Source organism: Physella acuta, unplaced genomic scaffold, assembly GCF_028476545.2.
Source record: "Physella acuta isolate Inbredline_101_S28 unplaced genomic scaffold, ASM2847654v3 ptg000204l, whole genome shotgun sequence".
Classification (NCBI taxonomy): Eukaryota; Metazoa; Mollusca; class Gastropoda; family Physidae; genus Physella; species Physella acuta.
Window position 1 is genome coordinate 1,129,507 of NW_026731723.1, and position 24,903 is coordinate 1,154,409.

General features: G+C 39.8%; 1 protein-coding gene across 5 annotated transcripts in view; it reads right to left on the minus strand.

Moving 5' to 3' along the window:
• Nucleotides 1–24,903, minus strand: part of LOC131937225 (general transcription factor 3C polypeptide 1) — a 176,388-nt gene that overhangs the window by 144,361 nt on the left and 7,124 nt on the right. For 4 of the 5 annotated variants that reach the window (XM_059294476.1, XM_059294477.1, XM_059294479.1 and 1 more), the window contains exons 13-37: nucleotides 24,378–24,491; nucleotides 24,137–24,225; nucleotides 23,806–23,946; nucleotides 23,585–23,716; nucleotides 23,262–23,450; nucleotides 23,061–23,180; nucleotides 22,812–22,890; nucleotides 22,461–22,567; nucleotides 22,026–22,220; nucleotides 21,639–21,837; nucleotides 20,851–20,986; nucleotides 20,632–20,735; nucleotides 20,294–20,404; nucleotides 18,720–18,806; nucleotides 18,477–18,556; nucleotides 17,903–18,004; nucleotides 17,654–17,767; nucleotides 17,196–17,299; nucleotides 15,519–15,684; nucleotides 15,128–15,256; nucleotides 14,049–14,119; nucleotides 13,668–13,926; nucleotides 13,397–13,550; nucleotides 12,488–13,113; nucleotides 9,412–9,477 (exon numbers count right to left, since the gene is read on the minus strand). In XM_059294476.1, coding sequence (XP_059150459.1) covers nucleotides 9,412–9,477; nucleotides 12,488–13,113; nucleotides 13,397–13,550; nucleotides 13,668–13,926; nucleotides 14,049–14,119; nucleotides 15,128–15,256; nucleotides 15,519–15,684; nucleotides 17,196–17,299; nucleotides 17,654–17,767; nucleotides 17,903–18,004; nucleotides 18,477–18,556; nucleotides 18,720–18,806; nucleotides 20,294–20,404; nucleotides 20,632–20,735; nucleotides 20,851–20,986; nucleotides 21,639–21,837; nucleotides 22,026–22,220; nucleotides 22,461–22,567; nucleotides 22,812–22,890; nucleotides 23,061–23,180; nucleotides 23,262–23,450; nucleotides 23,585–23,716; nucleotides 23,806–23,946; nucleotides 24,137–24,225; nucleotides 24,378–24,491 — 3,674 coding nt within the window. The remainder of the gene's footprint in view (nucleotides 1–9,411; nucleotides 9,478–12,487; nucleotides 13,114–13,396; nucleotides 13,551–13,667; nucleotides 13,927–14,048; nucleotides 14,120–15,127; nucleotides 15,257–15,518; nucleotides 15,685–17,195; nucleotides 17,300–17,653; nucleotides 17,768–17,902; nucleotides 18,005–18,476; nucleotides 18,557–18,719; nucleotides 18,807–20,293; nucleotides 20,405–20,631; nucleotides 20,736–20,850; nucleotides 20,987–21,638; nucleotides 21,838–22,025; nucleotides 22,221–22,460; nucleotides 22,568–22,811; nucleotides 22,891–23,060; nucleotides 23,181–23,261; nucleotides 23,451–23,584; nucleotides 23,717–23,805; nucleotides 23,947–24,136; nucleotides 24,226–24,377; nucleotides 24,492–24,903) is intronic. The other variant, XM_059294480.1, reaches the window with a different exon arrangement.

The window sequence follows — 24,903 nt, forward strand, 5'->3', positions numbered from 1 at the left end:
CATTCCGATGGTCAAGATGTCAAGACTAGAAGAATATATGGAAATGGCGAGGGATCTAGGCATTAAGAAGATGAAGATGAACTGCACGAGAACGATTACTCATGCTATAGAGGATGCTAAGATAAATTATCAATTGACAGTTTATTAATATTATACAGTCTGTAACTGTAATATATAAATATCAAATAATGTGTTTGAGTAAACATAAATTGTGTACTATATCTAAAGAATGTAAACTGTATTATGTTAAACCTATTCTATACTATTAATTAACAGTGAATAAAGTAAATCAAGTAAAAGTTAGAGACTATTTATTCCGCATAACAATAAGACGGAAGTCTCAATGATGAATTGTATCAGTCGATACCTGTGAAAGGCAAGAATGTGGTTGTGTTGTGACCTAGATGTGTCTGAAATGGGTCAAATAGGGGAGACAACAAAGTATATTACTCATGCGTGGTAATAACATACCTTGATGATAAGGAAGTTTTTTTACCACATAGGATATAGTTATTTAAATTAGGAGTTGAATTAAGTCTTTGATAATTTCAACTATGTATTATGTTTTGGTAATAAGGTCATGTATCAGACTAGTTTGGTAATTTATTAAACTCATTTGTCTTGTTTATACTACAGTTACTGGGTAATTGAAATGTTTTTTTTCTCCTATGTGAATGTATATTGATGCATTAAATATTACATATAATGCTTGTACATTTAAAGTTTTTGTTCAAAACACTGACATATTTTAATTATCACTGATATAGTCACTACATACTGTTGTATTTGTATGCACTATAAATTTATGACTACAAGTGCTTAGTCTAAAATGAATATATTTTACTCTACTTTGAGTTGTACACAATTTTTTGTTGTCTGGCACATGATCCTGCCCTACTAATATTGTATTTATAAATTTTGTTACACAAAATTTTATTCGAAGGGGGGACGTGTCACAGACTGTATTATTATGTATCTTTATTATATTGTGTTTTGCATGAATGAAGAGTACCTGGCTAGCGGAAGGACTGTCTGAGCGATCGTCATGTGTTTTTCCGTGTTTTGGGTGAGATTGCTCATTGACGTAAGGGGAGAGAAAGTGGTGAATAAAAGAGAGAGCGAAAGGTGAACGGGTGTTGTGTGCTAGGACTTGGGACTGGAACGATGGCAGTGAATGTAAGATGTCTCCATGACTTGGAGTCGTGATTATTATTTGTACCTATATCAGTTGATCTTCAAATATGGATGTACCACGGATTTATCTGTACATAGTGTAAATAAAGTTGTCATTTGAAGTTGCCACTGATACTCGTGTTCCTGTATGAAAGCTAACCCACAACAACAGAGAATTCATGTTGTTACACTAATGTACAGCAGAGAGCTTAAAGAAAGAAATGGTTGGTCTGGGAGTGAATGGTTGTCCAGTGCCGACACCAACACCCCGAGGTACAGACACGTCTAACAAAGGATGTCTTGAGAGTTTCAGTCAGTGTGGACACAATCCATGTGAGAAGTGACAACCACCACCGCTCAACAGAAAAGTGACATCTCTCCCCACACGTTGATAGTTTTATCAGGTGCACATTGAAAGATGAATGTCCCTATAATTAAACGATTGTACATCCTTTTGTTTTCAAGAACGAAATATTTCAAAAGAAGTATAGCAAAAACGGCCAGACTTGTGTCTATTTGCTTCTGTCATACAACTTGGTCATTGACCATACAAAGCTCTGATATCAGCGACCCATCATTAGCTTCAAGAGAAAACAAGCGGCATTAGTCTGTATTAAATCTCCTCGACCTGAGTTAGATAAAACATTAGCGCCCCGTGCCTTAGATAAAACATTAGCGCCCCGTGCCTGAGTTAGATCAAACATTAGCGCCCCGTGCCTTAGATAAAACATTAGCGCCCCGTGCCTGAGTTAGATAAAACATTAGCGCCCCACCCCGTGCCTGAGTTAGATAAAACATTAGCGCCCCGTGCCTGAGTTAGATAAAACATTAGCGCCCCGTGCCTGAGTTAGATAAAACATTAGCGCCCCGTGCCTGAGTTAGATAAAACATTAGCGCCCCGTGCCTTAGATAAAACATTAGCGCCCCGTGCCTTAGATAAAACATTAGCGCCCCGCCCCGTGCCTGAGTTAGATAAAACATTAGCGCCCCGTGCCTGAGTTAGATCAAACATTAGCGCCCCGTGCCTTAGATAAAACATTAGCGCCCCGTGCCTTAGATAAAACATTAGCGCCCCGTGCCTTAGATAAAACATTAGCGCCCCGCCCCGTGCCTGAGTTAGATAAAACATTAGCGCCCCGTGCCTTAGATAAAACATTAGCGCCCCGTGCCTTAGATAAAACATTAGCGCCCCGTTCCTTAGATAAAACATTAGCGCCCCGTGCCTTAAATAAAACATTAGCGCCCCGTGCCTTAGATAAAACATTAGCGCCCCGTGCCTGAGTTAGATAAAACATTAGCGCCCCCCTGACACATCCCTCGTGTTAAATGTAGCATCACTCAGGTTACAATATATCGACCAGCGGTGTCCGGTGAGAAATGTCTTGACGGGGACATACGTCTTGTAACATGATGCCGTCTACTCCTGTGGTGGTGGACACAATCAAACATAACCACATGTGGTGGTGTACACAATCAAACCACATGTGGTGGTGGACACAATCAAACATAACCACGTGTGGTGGACACAATCATACCACATGTGGTGGTGGACACAATCAAACCACATGTGGTGGTGGACACAATCAAACCACATGTGGTGGTGGACACAATCAAACATAACCACATGTGGTGGTGGACACAATCAAACCACATGAGGTGGTGGACACAATCAAACCACATGTGGTGGTGGACACAATCAAACATAACCACATGTGGTGGTGGACACAATCAAACATAACCACATGTGGTGGTGGACACAATCAAACATAACCACATGTGGTGGTGGACACAATCAAACATAACCACATGTGGTGGTGGACACAATCAAACATAACCACATGTGGTGGTGGACACAATCAAACATAACCACATGTGGTGGTGGACACAATCAAACATAACCACATGTGGTGGTGGACACAATCAAACATAACCACATGTGGTGGTGGACACAATCAAACCACATGTGGTGGTGGACACAATCAAACCACATGTGGTGGTGGACACAATCAAACATAACCACATGTGGTGGTGGACACAATCAAACCACATGTGGTGGTGGACACAATCAAACATAACCACATGTGGTGGTGGACACAATCAAACCACATGTGGTGGTGGACACAATAAAACATAACCACATGTGGTGGTAGACACAATGAAACCACATGTGGTGGTGGACACAATCAAACATAACCACATGTGGTGGACACAATCAAACCACATGTGGTGGTGGACACAATCAAACATAACCACATGTGGTGGACACAATCAAACCACATGTGGTGGTGGACACAATCAAACATAACCACATGTGGTGGACACAAACATAACCACATGTGGTGGTGGACACAATCAAACATAACCACATGTGGTGGTGGACACAATCAAACATAACCACATGTGGTGGACACAATCAAACCACATGTGGTGGTGGACACAATCAAACATAACCACATGTGGTGGACACAATCAAACCACATGTGGTGGTGGACACAATCAAACATAACCACATGTGGTGGACACAATCAAACATAACCACATGTGGTGGACACAATCAAACATAACCACATGTGGTGGACACAATCAAACACAACCACATGTGGTGGTGGACACAATCAAACATAACCACATGTGGTGGTGGACACAATCAAACATAACCACATGTGGTGGTGGACACAATCAAACCACATGTGGTGGTGGACACAATCAGACATAACCACATGTGGTGGTGGACACAATCAAACCACATGTGGTGGTGGACACAATCAAACATAACCACGTGTGGTGGACACAATCATACCACATGTGGTGGTGGACACAATCAAACCACATGTGGTGGTGGACACAATCAAACCACATGTGGTGGTGGACACAATCAAACATAACCACATGTGGTGGTGGACACAATCAAACCACATGAGGTGGTGGACACAATCAAACCACATGTGGTGGTGGACACAATCAAACATAACCACATGTGGTGGTGGACACAATCAAACATAACCACATGTGGTGGTGGACACAATCAAACATAACCACATGTGGTGGTGGACACAATCAAACATAACCACATGTGGTGGTGGACACAATCAAACATAACCACATGTGGTGGTGGACACAATCAAACATAACCACATGTGGTGGTGGACACAATCAAACATAACCACATGTGGTGGTGGACACAATCAAACATAACCACATGTGGTGGTGGACACAATCAAACCACATGTGGTGGTGGACACAATCAAACCACATGTGGTGGTGGACACAATCAAACATAACCACATGTGGTGGTGGACACAATCAAACCACATGTGGTGGTGGACACAATCAAACATAACCACATGTGGTGGTGGACACAATCAAACCACATGTGGTGGTGGACACAATAAAACATAACCACATGTGGTGGTAGACACAATGAAACCACATGTGGTGGTGGACACAATCAAACATAACCACATGTGGTGGACACAATCAAACCACATGTGGTGGTGGACACAATCAAACATAACCACATGTGGTGGACACAATCAAACCACATGTGGTGGTGGACACAATCAAACATAACCACATGTGGTGGACACAAACATAACCACATGTGGTGGTGGACACAATCAAACATAACCACATGTGGTGGTGGACACAATCAAACATAACCACATGTGGTGGACACAATCAAACCACATGTGGTGGTGGACACAATCAAACATAACCACATGTGGTGGACACAATCAAACCACATGTGGTGGTGGACACAATCAAACATAACCACATGTGGTGGACACAATCAAACATAACCACATGTGGTGGACACAATCAAACATAACCACATGTGGTGGACACAATCAAACACAACCACATGTGGTGGTGGACACAATCAAACATAACCACATGTGGTGGTGGACACAATCAAACATAACCACATGTGGTGGTGGACACAATCAAACCACATGTGGTGGTGGACACAATCAGACATAACCACATGTGGTGGTGGACACAATCAAACCACATGTGGTGGTGGACACAATAAAACAACCACATGTGGTGGTGGACACAATCAAACCACATGTGGTGGACACAATCAAACCACATGTGGTGGACACAATCAAACATAACCACATGTGGTGGTGGACACAATCAAACATAACCACATGTGGTGGTGGACACAATCAAACAACCACATGTGGTGGACACAATCAAACATAACCACATGTGGTGGACACAATCAAACATAACCACATGAGTCTTGTGCTCAAGTCTAGGTTAAATCATAATGGCTTGCCTTTCTATAACTTAAACTATCACTACGCTATCCCTTAGGGTCAATTAGCAGTCGACAGGGGGTAATGTCCTGCTAATGTTTCGGACAGAGGGTAATCTCGGGGGATGGGGGGAATAATTAACAGGTGTTAGTGTCCTGATATATATATATATATATATATATATATATATATATATATATATATATATATATATATATATATATATATATATATATATATATATATATATATATATATATATATATATATATATATATGTATATATATATATATATATATATATATATATATATATATATATATATATATATATATATATATATATATATATATATATACATATACATATACACACGAACTAATGTGGGAGTAGAGACTGTAAAGAAAAATAAAACAGATTACACTTTCAAGTCAACTTAAATTGTGTGAGCCCTGAATCACCAAACGAGAAAGATTGTCAAAACAGGAGAGGGCCACTATATGTTTTCTTGCCATCAAGGTGCTGCTGATACCCTACATGTCCGCTCCTTGGTGTGCGTGTAATATATGAGTATTTGGCGGCACCTCGCGATCAAAGACTAGCCAATACAGAGCCGACGTCAGCCTTTGATCACCCCCTGAAGGCTACTGGCCCCTCTACCAACTTTACCACCTCCAGGCCACCAGCCAGCCATTTAGGCTGACAGTAATAAACTTGACCAGGAAGGAAAATCTGAAAGATCACATGGCTATCTCCGGTTGCTAGGCAACATTAGCATATCCGGTTCTCTAACGCTGCACAGGCTCCGTCAATAAGAAAATGAACGCGGGGAGGCCATGATCAAAGTCCAAGGGAAGTTCGACAGGGAAGAAAATGGCCATCACTTTGCGCTAAACGAGACGTAAATTCTTTCAAAGACAATCTTCAGCTGTCCCCGGTTAGTGTGGGCATATTCACGGCATCACCTCACCCACATCATTCATAGGCCTCGCTATTTCCAAACAGGTTACGTACTGAACCCACACAATACACGTTATGTCCGACCCACACAACAAAGTTATGTCCTACCCACACAACAAACGTTATGTCCGACCCACAAACTTTATGTCCGACCCACAAACGTTATGTCCGACCCACACAACAAAGTTATGTACGACCCACACAACAAACGTTATGTCCGACCCACAAACGTTATGTCCGACCTACAAACGTTATGTCCGACCTACAAACGTTATGTCCGACCCACAAACGTTATGTCCGACCCACAAACGTTATGTCCGACCCACACATCAAACGTTATGTCCGACCTACAAACGTTATGTCCGACCTACAAACGTTATGTCCGACCCACAAACGTTATGTCCGACCCACAAACGTTATGTCCGACCCACACAACAAACGTTATGTCCGACCCACAAACGTTATGTCCGACCCACAAACGTTATGTCCGACCCACAAACGTTATGTCCGACCCACACAACAAACGTTATGTCCGACCCACATAACAAACGTTATGTCCGACCCACATAACAAAAGCTAAATGTCAAAACTATAAAAGAATTAAAACTTAATATTTCAGACTAAATATTTTTACGTATGTTATAAATATTACCGTAGGCATACAACCTACGCAAATATATCTAAAATGTTTACATTGCATTAAATTTATCGTATGTTGCTTTGCACTTTCTGAATACATACACATAAAAGTTGTAACAAGTTGGATGGAAAAATACATTTTTGACTGTTTCCTGTGACTTTGAAATTTTTCTGTGAATCACTTTCCCTACAACTGACCTACCCACACAACAACACCCCCCCCCACACACACACACACACACACACAAAGTACCACCTAAATCCCAAATGCCATGACTACTGACAAATGTACGGCAACGTTAGCATGAACAAAATTTATCATTGGTAATGTGAGAAAAATAAAGTGTTCAATGACTAGTTAAACGCTGATAAAAAAAAGTTGTTTAAAAACACAAGTGCTGTACCCATAGTATGCTATTCTAACAGTAAAACCGAGGGGGTGAAAACAGGATGAGCCTTACCTGAGAAATCTCCCACCTGTATGTAACACATCATGCAAGCTTGTTCACACCTGTCTGGAGCAGAACAAAGTGACAAGGTTTTATCTTCCTGTAGCCTGAGAGACGGCCATACGAGATACACAGTTAACTACACAACCTTTGACTTCACTCAGCTTTCGATAGCTGGACAACTAGTCAGGACATTCAACATCGTCACATTCAATATTTTGTCACACCAAAACTGTCAATAGCTGGACAACTAGTCAGGACATTCAACATCGTCACATTCAATATTTTGTCACACCAAAACTGTCGATAGCTGGACAACTAGTCAGGACATTCAACATCGTCACATTCAATATTTTGTCAATCTGTCAATAGCTGGACAACTAGTCGACATTCAACATCGTCACATTCAATATTTTGTCAAACTGTCGATAGCTGGACAACTAGTCAGGACATTCAACATCGTCACATTCAATATTTTGTCAATCTGTCAATAGCTAGACAACTAGTCAGGACATTCAACATCGTCACATTCAATATTTTGTCAAACTGTCGATAGCTGGACAACTAGTCAGGACATTCAACATCGTCACATTCAATATTTTGTCACACTGTCGATAGCTGGACAACAAGTCAGGACATTCAACATCGTCACATTCAATATTTTGTCACACTGTCGATAGCTGGACAACAAGTCAGGACATTCAACATCGTCATATTCAATATTTTGTCACAACAAAACTGTCACTGTTCCATCTCAATGTCACATAACCCATACAAAACTCGCCGTACATCGTCACATCAAAACTTCCATATCACAATGTCGCATACCTCATACTAAACCTTGTTACACGACTACATTAAATAAAAATTATTCTATCACAATTTCACATCAAAACTTCCATATCACAATGTCGCATACCTCATACTAAACCTTGTTACACGACTACATTAAATAAAAATTATTCTATCACAATGTCAAAGTAAAAACCGTTACTTTACCTGCTTTATTAATGTCGCCATAATTTTCTCTTGTTCAAAAAACACAGGCGTCAGGATTGTAAGAAATAATCCTAGACTTCCTAACGGAGAACTCGCTTGAAGTAAACACACGGGGTTTAAACCAAGCCGAGAAAAACGGGACGAAAAGTTCTGGCAATGACGAAAGATTTTCAGTCATTTCCATCAGCGGGGAAATTATCTTAAGCGGCTTTTCTTGGCCTTTCGATGGCTCGTTTTAGTTCTCTCACACATACAACTTGCTTGACCAATTTTAGGTTTCTCTCAAAAATCATTTTAATAAATCACTTTCATTTTTTTAGAGGCTTCATTTTAAAAGTAAAAAATAAAATAAACGATCGATTGATTGGGGTGCACTTTTCAATTGGGGGGGGGGGAGGGTTTAATTTCAAACATTTTACGATGGAATAAATTTGTTTTTAAAAAATGGGAACATCTGAATGTTCTCGTGACTGGAGGGATGAGGGACAAATGTGAATGTTGTTGTGACTGGAGGGATGAGGGATAAATGTGAATGTTGTTGTGACTGGAGGGATGAGGGATAAATGTGAATGTTCTCGTGACTGGAGGGATGAGGGATAAATGTGAATGTTCTCGTGACTGGAGGGATGAGGGATAAATGTGAGTGTTGTAGTGAATGGAGGGATGAGGGATAAATGTGAATGTTGTTGTGACTGGAGGGATGAGGGATAAATGTGAATGTTGTTGTGACTGGAGGGATGAGGGATAAATGTGAATGTTCTCGTGACTGGAGGGATGAGGGATAAATGTGAGTGTTGTAGTGAATGGAGGGATGAGGGATAAATGTGAATGTTGTTGTGACTGGAGGGATGAGGGATAAATGTGAGTGTTGTAATGACTGGAGGGATGAGGGATAAATGTGAATGTGTGAGAAAGTTGTACTCACGATATCCGCTTGGCTGAGCTGGGCTAGAAGACTTGTCAGTTGATTGAAAGACGTGCCCATCTTGTCCTGTGTTAGAGTCACATTGTAGCATGGGTCAATGGGTGAGTAGTGTAACATTGTAGCATGGGTCAACAGGTGAGTAGTCACATTGTACCATGGGTCAACAGGTGAGTAGAGTCACATGGGTCAACAGGTGAGTAGAGTCACATGGGTCAACAGGTGAGTAGAGTCACATTGTAGCATGGGTCGACAGGTAAGTAGAGTCACATTGTAGCATGGGTCAACAGGTGAGTCACATTGTAGCATGGGTCAACAGGTGAGTAGAGTCACATTGTAGCATGGGTCAACAGGTGAGTAGAGTCACATGGGTCAACAGGTGAGTAGAGTCACATTGTAGCATGGGTCAACAGGTGAGTAGAGTCACATTGTAGCATGGGTCAACAGGTAAGTAGAGTCACATTGTAGCATGGGTCAACAGGTGAGTAGAGTCACATTGTAGCATGGGTCAACAGGTGAGTAGAGTCACATGGGTCAACAGGTGAGTAGAGACACATGGGTCAACAGGTGAGTAGAGACACATGGGTCAACAGGTGAGTAGAGACACATGGGTCAACAGGTGAGTAGAGTCACATTGTAGCATGGGTCAACAGGTGAGTAGAGACACATGGGTCAACAGGTGAGTAGAGTCACATTGTAGCATGGGTCAACAGGTGAGTAGAGTCACATTGTAGCATGGGTCAACAGGTGAGTAGAGTCACATTGTAGCATGGGTCAACAGGTGAGTAGAGTCACATTGTAGCATGGGTCGACAGGTAAGTAGAGTCACATTGTAGCATGGGTCAACAGGTGAGTCACATTGTAGCATGGGTCAACAGGTGAGTAGAGTCACATTGTAGCATGGGTCAACAGGTGAGTAGAGTCACATGGGTCAACAGGTGAGTAGAGTCACATTGTAGCATGGGTCAACAGGTGAGTAGAGTCACATTGTAGCATGGGTCAACAGGTGAGTAGAGTCACATTGTAGCATGGGTAAACAGGTGAGTAGAGTCACATTGTAGCATGCCTCAACAGTCCAGCAAAAGATTATTTGTCAAGCTTACATTAAGCCATCAGAACAACAGTTTTTTTTAATTTGTTATAGCTAATAATTCTATGCTTAAAATGTGTTTTGTATGTAAAAGAAGTATGCAATAATTCAAAAATTTGGCTATAACTGCTAAATTTAAGTTAACTGTGATCTATTCTCAAGCAAACATTTCACAATTTTTGATAGCTCGACTAATGAGATAAGCATAAATAAAGTTTCTAAAATGTCTTCTGGCCTAAAGGTTATTTAATTAATTCCGGTTGGCTTCAAAATGCTGGATATGACAGCTTACAGATATGAAAGCTGACCAGAGCATGACATGTGACACCTGGATTATTTGGACACAGTAATGATGAATTATTGAACATGCAAGAAGAGACCAGCTTGATTAAACTTTGGAAATAGCACTCGATCACATCCAAGGCTTCTATCTGGAGATGTATCAAATCTTCTAAACCAGAGAGTTCTTTCATGGTGCACATGTTTTGATACAATCAACAAGTTTTCCACACCGACAGCCACACTGTCCTCAGATTTTAAAGCCATGGATCAAAGTTTCATTGTTTTCATGCTCTATATTAAATTAAAGTGAGAGAAACAAGGGTCACTGTGCAACTCTCTGAGAGAAACAAGGGTCACCTCACAACTCTCTGAGAGAAACAAGAGTCACCTCACAACTCTCTGAGAGAAACAAGGGTCACCTTACAACTCTCTGAGAGAAACAAGGGTCACCTCACAACTCTCTGAGAGAAACAAGGGTCACCTTACAACTCTCTGAGAGAAACAAGAGTCACCTCACAACTCTCTGAGAGAAACAAGGGTCACCTCACAACTCTCTGAGAGAAACAAGAGTCACCTCACAACTCTGAGAGAAACAAGGGTCACTGTGCAACTCTCTGAGAGAAACAAGGGTCACCTCACAACTCTCTGAGAGAAACAAGAGTCACCTCACAACTCTCTGAGAGAAACAAGGGTCACCTTACAACTCTTTGAGAGAAACAAGGGTCACCTTACAACTCTCTGAGAGAAACAAGGGTCACCTCACAACTCTCTGAGAGAAACAAGGGTCACCTTACAACTCTCTGAGAGAAACAAGGGTCACCTCACAACTCTGAGAGAAACAAGGGTCACCTTACAACTCTCTGAGAGAAACAAGGGTCACCTTACAACTCTTTGAGAGAAACAAGGGTCACCTCACAACTCTCTGAGAGAAACAAGAGTCACCTCACAACTCTCTGAGAGAAACAAGGGTCACCTTACAACTCTTTGAGAGAAACAAGGGTCACCTTACAACTCTCTCAGAGAAACAAGGGTCACCTTACAACTCTCTCAGACAAAATTGGAAAAGCTAATACCACTGTTTATATTTAACCAGAGAAATACTGACTCCTGTTAAAGTTTATTGCTATTAGCTAATTATACAATATATTAAAATATAATTGTTTTCATTTTGACATTTGCTCCTGCAATGGCAGCTAATATCAACTCATACTTTGACATTTGCACCATGTTATCCAAGAAAGACCACATGAGATATCAAATCAACTTTTCTGACCTGCTGTAGACCAGTGATTTACTTTGTGACTTTCTCTTCTATCATAAAGTGATTTAACATCTGTTGGCTGTTTAATTCAATTCCAACCCAATTTTAGGTAGGGTAATGGTGTAATGGGAAATAATCCAAAGTTTTAAGATAGATGAGAGTAGATGTTCCTGGCAATCTATTTATGTGCTGACATTAAAACTATTGCACATGCCATTAGGTATCAACATGCTCCAAGGTTAGTACCTCTAACTCACATCTCAACTTGTAGTATGTGCTGAGTCAGGGGCATTTCATTGTTTTAAAAATTAGGTAAAAGTCTATACAACCATAAACACCATATTGCAATGTCCTAATGGATGTAATGGATTAGCAGGGTTACAATATCCTTTTCTTGCAGTGTTGCATGCAGTATGTGTAACACAATCAACAGACCATCAACTTACCTCCAGAGCTTCTTCAGATATTCCAAAAATGCCAGTATTATCAATGATGTTCAGCATTTCTCTCCCTTTGTCCTGGAGATGTGCTGGCAACTTGTCTACAAGAATGGCGTCCATGTCATCCCTGTCTAGGTCAGGGGAATAATATTTCTCCAACTGGACGATCAGATCTGTGTATGTGTCCATGTCCAGCAGCTTGTCCAAGCCACTGCCAGGTTTCTTCTCCGGCCTCCTCCTTTTCTCAGGCTGGGTGACATGCTCCACAGTTCTTGGTGGCTCACTGCCATCTGTCAGTGCAAACTTCATCTTCATAGTCTCCACGATAAAGTTTCTCTGCAAGAGACACTTGGATGTGAGCAGGTCCAGTTTTTCTATGACAGACGTGCGAGCCAGGGTGAGCAGGGAGCCTGAACCCACCCAGACCGTGAAGTTCCCCAGCACTCCGCTGGCTGATGTTTTGATTTCCTTCAAGCTGAGCACGATGTTGCCAGCATACACCACCTTCTCTACACTCTGGCCACACGTGTCTGTGTCAGCTCCAGGGGACTGGCTGTTTATCAGCTGACGCTTGTACTGCCTGCTTGTGCCCTTTTTACCGCTTCTCTGCTGCTTGTAAGATGCTGCATATTCTAGTCAGAAAAACATTTCACAAAAACTTAAATTATCACAAAACTGCTTAAAACACAAATCATGCACACTCCACACAACCTACCCCACACAACCTAGCCCACATATCAAATCCAAATTACCCCACACATCACACAACCTTATCACACAACCCACCCCACATTACACACAACCTAACCCACATATCACACACAACTTTATCACACAACCTACCTCACACACAACCTAACCCACATATCACACCCAAATTACCCCACAACCCACCCCATGTTACACACAACTTACCCCACTCATCCAGAGAATCCTCATCACTCTCCATGAGGGCCTGTAGTTTCCTCTTGCGAGCACTCTCTGACTGAGGTTGTTTGTAGGTCAGTTTCTTTTTCCCTTCTTCGTCCAGTCTGACCATTTCATCAGGAATTTTAGCTTGGACTTCAACCTAAAGACAAACATGGTCTTAGAGACAAACTCATCAACTAGTGGCTATCTTCACAAGTTGCTGCACCCCACTAGAAAGATGATAGATTGAGAGCTAAGATGAAATGTAAAGACTGACCATATTAAGAGCTATTAGCGAGATGATGGCTAGATTAGCCCCTCCCTGATACTTGTTTAGATTCATCTCCACAAAGTCTCCTGGCTCATCCTCCAGTCTGTCAGCTTGAGACTGGGGTGAGCCGTCCTTAGGCCAGTCAAACAGGCCCAGCTCCACATCTGCATCATAGGCAGCTTTGGCTTTCCTCAGCTCTTCAAGCTGACCAAACAAATTGCTGAACAAATCTGCTGGCAGCTTGGACTTGAGAGCATCCTTGTGCCTGGGTAACAAAAACCATAAGGAGAAAGGTTAAAGGTCAACACTTCAGGGTGGTGTGGTACAACAAAGGTTCACTCTATCAAAGCCAGTTAGTGTAGTGTTAAATAGTTTGTGACCACTCACCTGAGCATACATTTATGATTGTTTAACAGTGAAGCATTGCTCAATATTTCCATCCGATCTTTCTCAAATTTCTGCCACAAGAAAACAGAAAATTTAAAACATTAGGCTAGCACAACAAAAACTTTTGGCTAGCAAAACAAAAACTTTTGGCTACCTATGGCTACCTCTGGTACAACAAAAACTTTTGGCTACCTCTGGTACAACAAAAACTTTTGGCTACCTCTGGCACAACAATAACTTTTGGCTACTTCTGGTACAACAAAAACTTTTGGCTACCTCTGGTATAACATAAGCTTTTGGCTACCTATGGCTACCTCTAGTATAACAAACTTTTGGCTACCTCTGGTATAACATAAGCGTTTGGCTACCTATGGCACAACAAAAACTTTTGGCTACCTATGGCACAACAAAAACTTTTGGCTACCTATGGTACAACAAAAACTTTTGGCTACCTCTGGTACAACAAAAACGTTTGGCTACCTCTGGTACAACAAAAACTTTTGGCTACCTCTGGTACAACAAAAACTTTTGGCTACCTCTGGTACAACAAAAACGTTTGGCTACCTATGGCACAACAAAAACTTTTGGCTACCTCTGGTACAACAAAAACTTTTGGCTACCTCTGGTACAACAAAAACTTTTGGCTACCTCTGGTACAACAAAAACGTTTGGCTACCTATGGCACAACAAAAACTTTTGGCTACCTCTGGCACAACAAAAACTTTTGGCTACCTCTGGCACAACAAAAACTTTTGGCTACCTCTGGTACAACAAAAACTTTTGGCTACCACTTGTACAACAAAAACTTTTGGCTACCTCAGGTACAACATAAACTTTTGGCTAGCACAACAAAAACTTTTGGCTACCTCTGGTACAACAAAAACTTTTGGCTACCTCTGGTACAACAATAACTTTTGGCTACCTCTGGTACAACAAAAACTTTTGGCTACCACTTGTACAACAAAAACATTTTGGCTACCTCTGGTACAACAAAAACTTTTGGCTACCACTTGTACAACAAAAACTTTTGGCTAGCACAACAAAAATTTTTGGCTACCTCTGGTATAACCTGATCTCACCTTCATCTGGACTATAATACTGTAATGTCGCAGGAGATTGTAAGCCTTGTGAATGACTTCATTAGGATATTTAGACAGGGTGTAGTAGACAGCTTTACCTGACAGGGGTTGCTTCAGGTGGAGAAAACTCTGGAATAGAAGACTAGTATATTAGAATATAGATATACTAAAATAAAATCCAAGCAAACTTTATTAGACACAAGTATGAAGAAAACAAGTATGAAGAAAACAAGTATGAAGGGGGGGGTTGAGAGATGAAAGAAAAAAACCAGTGCTTGAAACTGAACCCTTTCCCAGTGAATAAAAGAGGGTGTCAAACTGAAGCCTTAAACATGTTTCAACACACCATTTTCTTAGAACAGCTTCCTTTAATTGAGGACATTTTGCTTACCTCTAAAAGTTCCCAAACAACCATTGCCTTAATGCCATCTTCAGTTTTTATGTTATCCACAAGCTTTGGGGTTTTGCACAAAATTTCTTCAGTCAGTCTCACGTAGTAACTCTCCCCCAACTCTGCCACTGTTGCTGGCAGGTAGGTGGTCTGGGAGAGTGGGGAGCTAGGGACAAACAATGGCAATTTTAGAATCCCTGGAACCAGTAACATCATGTGGGAGAGTGGGGAGCTAGGGACAAACAATGGCAATTTTAGAATCCCTGGGACCAGTAACATCATCATGTGGGAGAGTGGGGAGCTAGGGACAAACAATGGCAATTTTAGAATCCCTGAACCAGTAACATCATCATGTGGGAGAGAGGGGAGCTAGGGACAAACAATGGCAATTTTAGAATCCCTGGGATCAGTAACATCATCATGTGGGAGAGTGGGGAGCTAGGGACAAACAATGGCAATTTTAGAATCCCTGAACCAGTAACATCATCATGTGGGAGAGTGGGGAGCTAGGGACAAACAATGGCAATTTTAGAATCCCTGAACCAGTAACATCATCATGTGGGAGAGTGGGGAGCTAGGGACAAACAATGGCAATTTTAGAATCCCTGAACCAGTAACATCATCATGTGGGGAGCTAGGGACAAACAATGGCAATTTTAGAATCCCTGGGATCAGTAACATCATGTGGGAGAGTGGGGAGCTAGGGACAAACAATGGCAATTTTAGAATCCCTGAACCAGTAACATCATCATGTGGGAGAGTGGGGAGATAGGGACAAACAATGGCAATTTTAGAATCCCTGAACCAGTAACATCATCATGTGGGAGAGTGGGGAGCTAGGGACAAACAATGGCAATTTTAGAATCCCTGAACCAGTAACATCATCATGTGGGGAGCTAGGGACAAACAATGGCAATTTTAGAATCCCTGAACCAGTAACATCATCATGTGGGGAGCTAGGGACAAACAATGGCAATTTTAGAATCCCTGGGACCAGTAACATCATCATGTGGGAGAGCGGGGAGCTAGGGACAAACAATGGCAATTTTAGAATCCCTGGGATCAGTAACATCATCATGTGGGAGAGTGGGGAGCTAGGGACAAACAATGGCAATTTTAGAATCCCTGAACCAGTAACATCATCATGTGGGAGAGTGGGGAGATAGGGACAAACAATGGCAATTTTAGAATCCCTGGGATCAGTAACATCATCATGTGGGAGAGTGGGGAGCTAGGGACAAACAATGGCAATTTTAGAAACCCTGGGATCAGTAACATCATCAGGATTAAAGAAAATCTACCAGAGGTGACAGCCAACTTGGTGATGCCACTGCTTGTAGTGTGTGCCACATTAAAAAGGTTATATAACTTAAGAATCTCTGGGAATGTGGGTTTGTAAGTTGTTATAACTATTATTGTTGTAAGAAGTATTCAATATGAGAGAATGATTAGTATATTTGCAGTCCAAAATGAATGATTGAATGAAATAAGTAATTCTAGATAACAAAGTCTGAACATGATGTTTGAGCTAAAAAAAAAACTCTAAGGGTAAAATATCATTTCCCTAGGCAAATGTTCACTAAACTTGTTTAACTTTAAGCTCCAGATGCAGATTCTGTACACTAAGCTCTCCTGTCACAAGGTTTCCCAAGCTCCTGTCATACACCTGGCACTGACCTGAACTTTAACCTGACCTCCTCAAAGAGTTCAGCAAACAGCCTCTGCATCTCCTGACTGTAAACAATTGGACGTTTGGTGCTCCTCAGCTTGCTCATTATTCTCTGGGGAACGTAAGGTCATATGGGTGTAGGCACACTAGCAATAAGGTCATGTGGGGTGTAGACAACTACACTAGCTAGAAGGTCATATGGGTTTAGGCAAATACACTAGCTAGAAGGTCATCTGAGGTTTAGACAACTATAGTAGCTATAAGGTCAGGGGTTTGGATAAATACATTAGCTATAAGGTCAGGGGTTAGACAGCAACACTAGCTATAAGGTTGGGGGTTAGACGGCAACACTAGCTATAAGGTTGGGGGGTTAGACGGCAACACTAGCTATAAAGTCTAGGGTTTAGACAACAACACTGGCTTTAAAGTCAGGTTACAGGATATACACTAAGAATCAAGCATTTACCTCATCACTCATAGCTTGTGAGATATAACTGGTGAGATAACCTCTGAACCTCTTATCTCTGATCAGACGTACTGACTTTCCTTTGACTGAGTTGGCTGTTTTGTCTTTGGAATCCTAAGGTATAAAATAGGTGGGGGGGGGGGGGGGGGGGGGAATTCAAGATCAATATGAAATCTTGTGAAACATTGTACATTAATGGTGCAGTTTATACTTACAAGAAAGTTAACCGTAATGAAGAGTCTAACTTACTGGTATAAGTCTCTGCAGGATATCTCTAAGGAATCTAGAGGGAACACATGGAATGTTGGAGCTTGGGCTGAGGATGCAGTTGGTCACTTGAAACAACAGCAGCTGGAGGAGAGATTTAAACATCAGTTGACAGGTATAGAGTTAACAGTTGTATGGTGGCAGGTATAGGGTTAACAGTTGTATGGTGGCAGGTATAGGGTTAACAGTGGTATGGTGGCTGATATAGGGTTAACAGTGGTATGGTGGCTGATATTGGGTTAACAGTGGTATGGTGGCAGGTATAGAGTTAACAATTGTATGGTGGCTGATATAGGGTTAACAGTGGTATGGTAGCTGCAGTTGTATGGTGGCTCATATAGGGTTTAAAGTTGTATGGTAGCTGATATAGGGTTAAAAGTTGTACGATAGCTGAAATAGGGTTAACAGTTAAATGGTGGCTGATATAGGGTTAACATTTGAATGGTGGAAGGCATAAGTTAACATCATTAGCTGTATAGCTAGTGTAGTGTTAACAGTTTGGTGATTGGAACAGGGTAGACATTAGCTGTCCTACAGCTCTTGTTTCACAACCTACCATTCCATTCTCCAGTGGAGAAAAAGTGGATCTAATCATCTTCATGTTTTTCTTGGCCTCTCTGTCTACATCATCCATATCTGGCAAAAGAATATTGTATCAAGTTAGAATAAATGTTGGTTTAATTGTGTCGAAACAACTTCATAACCTGCACATATTTTAGTTTAGTCACTACAGTCTGAAGCAAACCAATATTTCACTCTTTTTTTATAAACTTGGACATTTTCTATTTCTTATACATACATTGCATTCTTGGTTTCTTTTTTCTTTGAGCAGGGAGTCTGTTTTTTCTGGCTTCCATGGTTCGGAATTTAGCCTCACCACCAACAGCTGGAAGTAAGGAAAAGTCAGCGGATTTAACATTTGTTAATTTGAAATTATAATTAATTTCAGATATAAATATAGTGATTCAAGCTTCAAAATCAGTAGTTTGTTTTAATTTTTTTTTCATTTTTACCCATAAGTCTGTAATCTGCTATAACTTTTTATTTATTACTGAAATCACAATAATATTTCTTTCAATCATTAGCATTGTATAATAAATATAATTTTTGTTCTTTATTCTTCTTTGTTCTTAGTTTTAGTGTTGGAAGGGATCACCTCAAACAAAATTAAGTATATGTGTCATCTGGTTATACGCCATTGAGGCCGTTAACTCCAATTTCAACCTGCTTTTCTTTTTGGATTTGCTTCCATTGACTTTGTCCAACCAAAATCAAACTACAAGGCAGCAGTTGTTTAATTTTGGAGGTCTCTCCTAGAAGAGTTACTGCCCCCAGCTAACGAGCCTCATCTGCCCGAGGGTTCGATCTCAAGACTTTTTTGGTTTAGCAACCATGAGCTTTACCGACTCGAGCACACTGACCCCTTGATTTTTGTTTACCTTTTATGATAACTTAACTGAATTTAAAAATATTGTATAATATAGTCATAACCCAACAACCCCCTAGCTTTTCATGAAAATTTGAATGGTCAAATTAGCGAAAAAGTCAAATTAAAACTATTGTCATCATGAGGTTTGTTGTGCCTGGTGCAGCTGCTGAGTGTGTCACACACCCTTTCCCACATCCTACAATTTTGAGTTTTCAGTTTGGTGTTACCCTGCTGTCCTACTAGTTTTTTTAATTTTAACTGGATAACTCACTGTTTTTCACAGAAATTATACCTTTATTTGGTGTCACCTCTATAATGGTGGTCACCCATTGCGACCAAAATACTCATGTTTTTCTTAATTAAGTAATTGTAATTAAATGCTGTACTCGGCTATAGAGGTTTTAAGTTAAAATTTATTTTATGAAGAAAAAAAAGTATTTTTAAACAAGAAAAATACATGAGTAGCTTTTCACAGGGAAAAATACACTTCTGTTGGGAAAATTATTGATAAAAATTATTTTTACAATGTCCATACTACTACCAGATTAATATTGTAATAATTTTTTTCTAAATTATTTTAGACACGGACACTACTATTAAGATGCGGAAGGAATCCACGGAAGGAATGTCAATTTACAAGCAGTTTTTTACACCACAAAAAAAAATATTAAAATACCAAGTCAACTATAGGGAAAAACTGAAAGGAGTAAACACAGCTAATAATGACAGTCTAGTGATATAATATCCTAGATATATGATTAAAAACTGAGCAAAACAACAGAGTTAATAAAGAAAATAATAAATGCTGGGAGCATCAATTATGGTATAGTAGGTCTGTGGGCCAAACGCTGGGAGCAGCATAACAGCTGTTACAAATTTAAAAAGAAGTGGGCACTTTTTGTTCAGGTTAAGATTTGATATGAAACTACCTCCATGATACTTACGACCAATTTTGAACTTGGTATCCACCACTTTTCCTGACCTTTTACGCTGCTTGGGAGCTGGTTGTGAGTCACCATTCATCTCATTGTCTGCCATTGGTGGTGGAGAGTTATCTAAAAGCAGAAATTCATGAAAGAAATATCATCTCTCCCAAGCTTGATATATGTCATAAATAAAATAAAAAACAGAATTTAAGATGTTAGGCTTATATATAGAAGATATGTTTATGCACAGTAAACAAAAAAATTGAATACTAAATAGTCATCAGCAAGGTTCATACCTAGTGTAGTGTAGTGTAGTAAGTAACATGTAGAGTGATACATTTAAAGAAACCACTAACCCAACTCTCTCTCAGACTCCATACTTAGTGTCAGAGGAAGCATCAAAGCTCGAGTATTGTTGCGCTTTCTACTTCCTTCCAAATTCCAATTGTTATATCTGTGACTGTCACAAGCAAATAAAATAACATTGCTCTTATTCTTTTCTCTGATTTTTTTTATTTATCAAAACACCAATTTAAAGTTTTCAGACAATACAAATATCTCATTACTCTACTTACGCAAAAACTGAACTGTCCAAGCCAGCCGCACCCCTCCTGTCACCTGGCAACCAATCCTCTTCAACAACATCCTCAAAACTGCGGGGTTTGCTGGCATCCAGTAGAGATATAGTGCCATGACTTCCTTTTACGTCCTCTGTTACATAACACATACAGGATGTCATGAGGTAATCATCAGTTTTAGCAAAAAACAACTCTCTTAATCCACACAGCTACATTGTAGGGAACATACCAACAAATGTGAGCAGGATGGACATACCAACAACTTAAGAACAGGATGAAAATACCAACAAATGTGAACAGGATGAACATACCAACAACATAAGAACAGGATGAAAATACCAACAACATAAGAACAGGATGAACATACCAACAACATAAGAACAGGATGAACATACCAACAACATAAGAACAGGATGAACATACCAACAACATAAGAACAGGATGAACCTACCAACAACATAAGAACAGGATAACATACCAACAACATAAGAACAGGATGAACATACCAACAACATAAGAACAGGATGAACATACCAACAACATAAGAACAGGATGAACATACCAACAATATAAGAACAGGATGAACTACCAACAACATAAGAACAGGATGAACATACCAACAACATAAGAACAGGATGAACATACCAACAACATAAGAACAGGATGAACATGCCAACAATATAAGAACAGGATGAACATACAAACAACATAAGAACAGGATGAACATACCAACAACATAAGAACAGGATGAACATACCAACAACATAAGAACAGGATGAACATACCAACACTGTTGGAGCCAAGCTTTGAATTGACACTGATCACCCTGAGATCCATCCAATATCTGACTACTTCATCCATTGTTGTAAAGCTGTAATGCAGCGCTTCAAATGGCTTGCCATCTGGGCTACGGGTCATGATGTGCCCCTGAAGACTGTTTCTTGTGTCAAGCAGCATAGCTTTCTTATGCAGGTAAACAGAAGTCTGAAGATACAATTTTAGCAGAAAAGTTTTTTATGCAGGCAAACTGAAGCTAAGTGGGAGGATATATTAAAATCAATCCAAAACTGTAGATTTATTTCTTTTTGTTGTTCAAAAAACAAAAACTTTACAAAAAATATCAAGTAATAGATCCAAATGTAACAGACTGTAAAAGACGTGTGAACACTTACAAATTCTATTTCTCTATTTGAAGTCCTCGGACCAAAGGTCAAGAGTCCCATCTGGCACAAAACAATCAGGTTTTCATTCAGCTTGGCCAGGTACTGTCTTTTGGTCAAAATTTGGGACAAAATAGTTCCAGGCAGAGCATCAATTGGGTAAAATTTTTCATCAACATGATTTAATATCTCTTTTAATCCAGGAATCTGTCCAACAATTTAGTATAGTCAGTATTTAAAATAACAATGAAATAGAACTCCTTAAAATATGATGTTCATACAGAAACAACATGTTTATAGATCTCATGGGTACATACATATAATTATGAAACAAGTACATGAATGTAAAATTTTAGAGCAAAATTAGATGCATTGAGTAAAATACTGTTTTCTCTCCTTTGGAGATACAACGTTTACATCCCCTAATTGAGCGCCTAGAAGGCTTACCTCCCACTGTAAATTAATGAGTTGACAGAAGATTTTGATGGGCATGTGAAGCAGAAAGTCTCCCACCATACAAGTGCCATTCATCTCATCACTGCCCAGGTAGTTGGCTAAAAAATACAATCAGATGTTGGCCACATGTCATTCATTCTTGGTTAGTAAAAACAAACCTATTGGCCACATGGCACTCATTCTTGGTTAGTAAAAACAAACCTTTGGCCACATGCAACATATTTGTTTTACTATAATAAATAAACAAATCCATTATCAACCAGCTTCATTACAATAACAAAAAATAATGGAACACATATTATGATGTGAATGTTACAAAGACAACTGTATATTTCTGCTTACCATTATGTACTTTGAGAGGTGGCAAATATCTCCTCCAGTCATCAACATCTAAATAAACTATAGGTGTGTTGGTCATCTTCTGGAAAACATCAAAATGTTTTAATGTAAATCACTGACTAGCATAGCTACCTAACCCACTGAAACTAGAGATAAAATATCTAATTATTTAACACAAATCACTGACTAGCACAGCTCCTAACTCACTGAAACTTAATATAAAATATTTTCTCAATGGATACAAAGACCGACCTGTGAATCAACAGCTTCCACGTTGCCTTTATATTCGTAAAATAAATAAAACATGTATTTGTGAAGAACTTCAGCACGTTCAAACTTTGAAAGAGACCCATACAGTCCAAACTTCTGCTTCTGCAACACATACAAATGTCTTAAAATGAAGACAATACTTTCTGGGTGTATCAGAGTATAAATAAAATGTATTGCTCTTACGTGTATCTTGACTGGAGTGGTGCGGTCTGTGATGTTCCTGTCCAGCAGATCACAGATGGACACCATTGAGCTGGACGTGCTGCTGTTGGCCTTTTTGGTGGATGCTTTCAACAGGGGAGGTGATGACAATACTGAGGTATCCACGTCTTGACCAGATCCTAAAGCTGCTCCTTTTTTCTTAGGACCAGGCTGCAAGCAGAAACAGTCAAAATAGTTTTGTACATTTTAAGTAAAGATACAAAAATTAAAAATAAGTGATCAATTGTTAACAAATGTCATGACAACATGCTTCATGACACAAAAAAAAAAGGTTTTCTATTTACTTTTTGTGCAGGGTATGCAGCAGATGAGCCCTGGTACTTGAGCTTCAAACACTGCGGACGTGCATAGAGAAGGGCCTGCTTAACCTTCACATCACTGACCCGTGTGTTTGGCTCAACAACCATCTTTTGGATCTGACAAAATAGATTTCAAATACACTTTCATATCTTACTCAAAAAAAACACTGAACATAGAAATTCCTTACAAGTGGAAATATTCTTACCAGTTTCTCTGGTTTATCCTGCATGCTAACATTGATGTAGTAGAGTTTTCCCTCTGTAAAAAGCTCTTTGGCAATATTTCTAAAAGATTTACGACACATCTGCTCCTTGTGACCCTGTTCTTTCTCATGCTGACAAAGATTCTGTACAAGAGGAATTGGAGGGATTCTCACAATGTAATCACAGCTGTCTCATGACATAACTACACTTGTGCATTAGCATTAATCAAAATATTATCATTACACAGATTTGGGAAAGTTATGGTAATCCAAAAAAAGAGAACCAGTTGTGTTAGTCTAATGCATGAAGCAGAGTTTGTTACAATCAACTGACCAAAAACAATGTGTGTATACTGTGAACCACTTTCGTATCTGACAGCTGTTTTATGATGTATTGTTTCCTCATGGTTTTTCTCTCACTTTCTGCACACAATAAAAAAAATTGATCAAGTGCATCAGAAAATTTTAATTTTTTTTAACAAAGAACTATTATCTGACAATGTTAAAAAACCAATAGGTCCATGAGTTCAAGGTACATACAGATATTTGTACAGGGCATAACAAAAGCTGCCTACCTTCTTTCTTCCTGTCAGGGGTGACAACGCCATCAGCCCGGTCAATGCTAACTATGAGATTCAAATCTTTAACCTTGGCATCAAGCTCACGCACCGCCTGCTCATCTGATATATCTAAACATGTGAAATCTAGTCACACATAAACAAGGATAGAGGCTTTGGCTCTAGTCACATTTAAATAATGGCAGGCAAATAAATTTTTTACTAAATCAGACAATGCAGAAAAAACAATTAAACGGTTACTTCAATCAATATTTTTAAAATGCGGAAGTGTTGCTAGGTCAGGGTGTCACCAGTGCGGTACCTTATGGTGTAAAACCCCTCCCATTTTGCAAAATTTGTGAACACATTTTAATTCACTTATTATTTCAACTGGAAAAAGCAACATTTTCAAAGTAAATTATTAGATATGGTGTCACCACGTTGTTGATTCACTAATCAGTTATACTGATAATATTCAAGTACACTCATTTTTTCCTCTGTAAATTTTGCAGTTAGTGTCACTCTCACCCCAGGGTGATAGCTT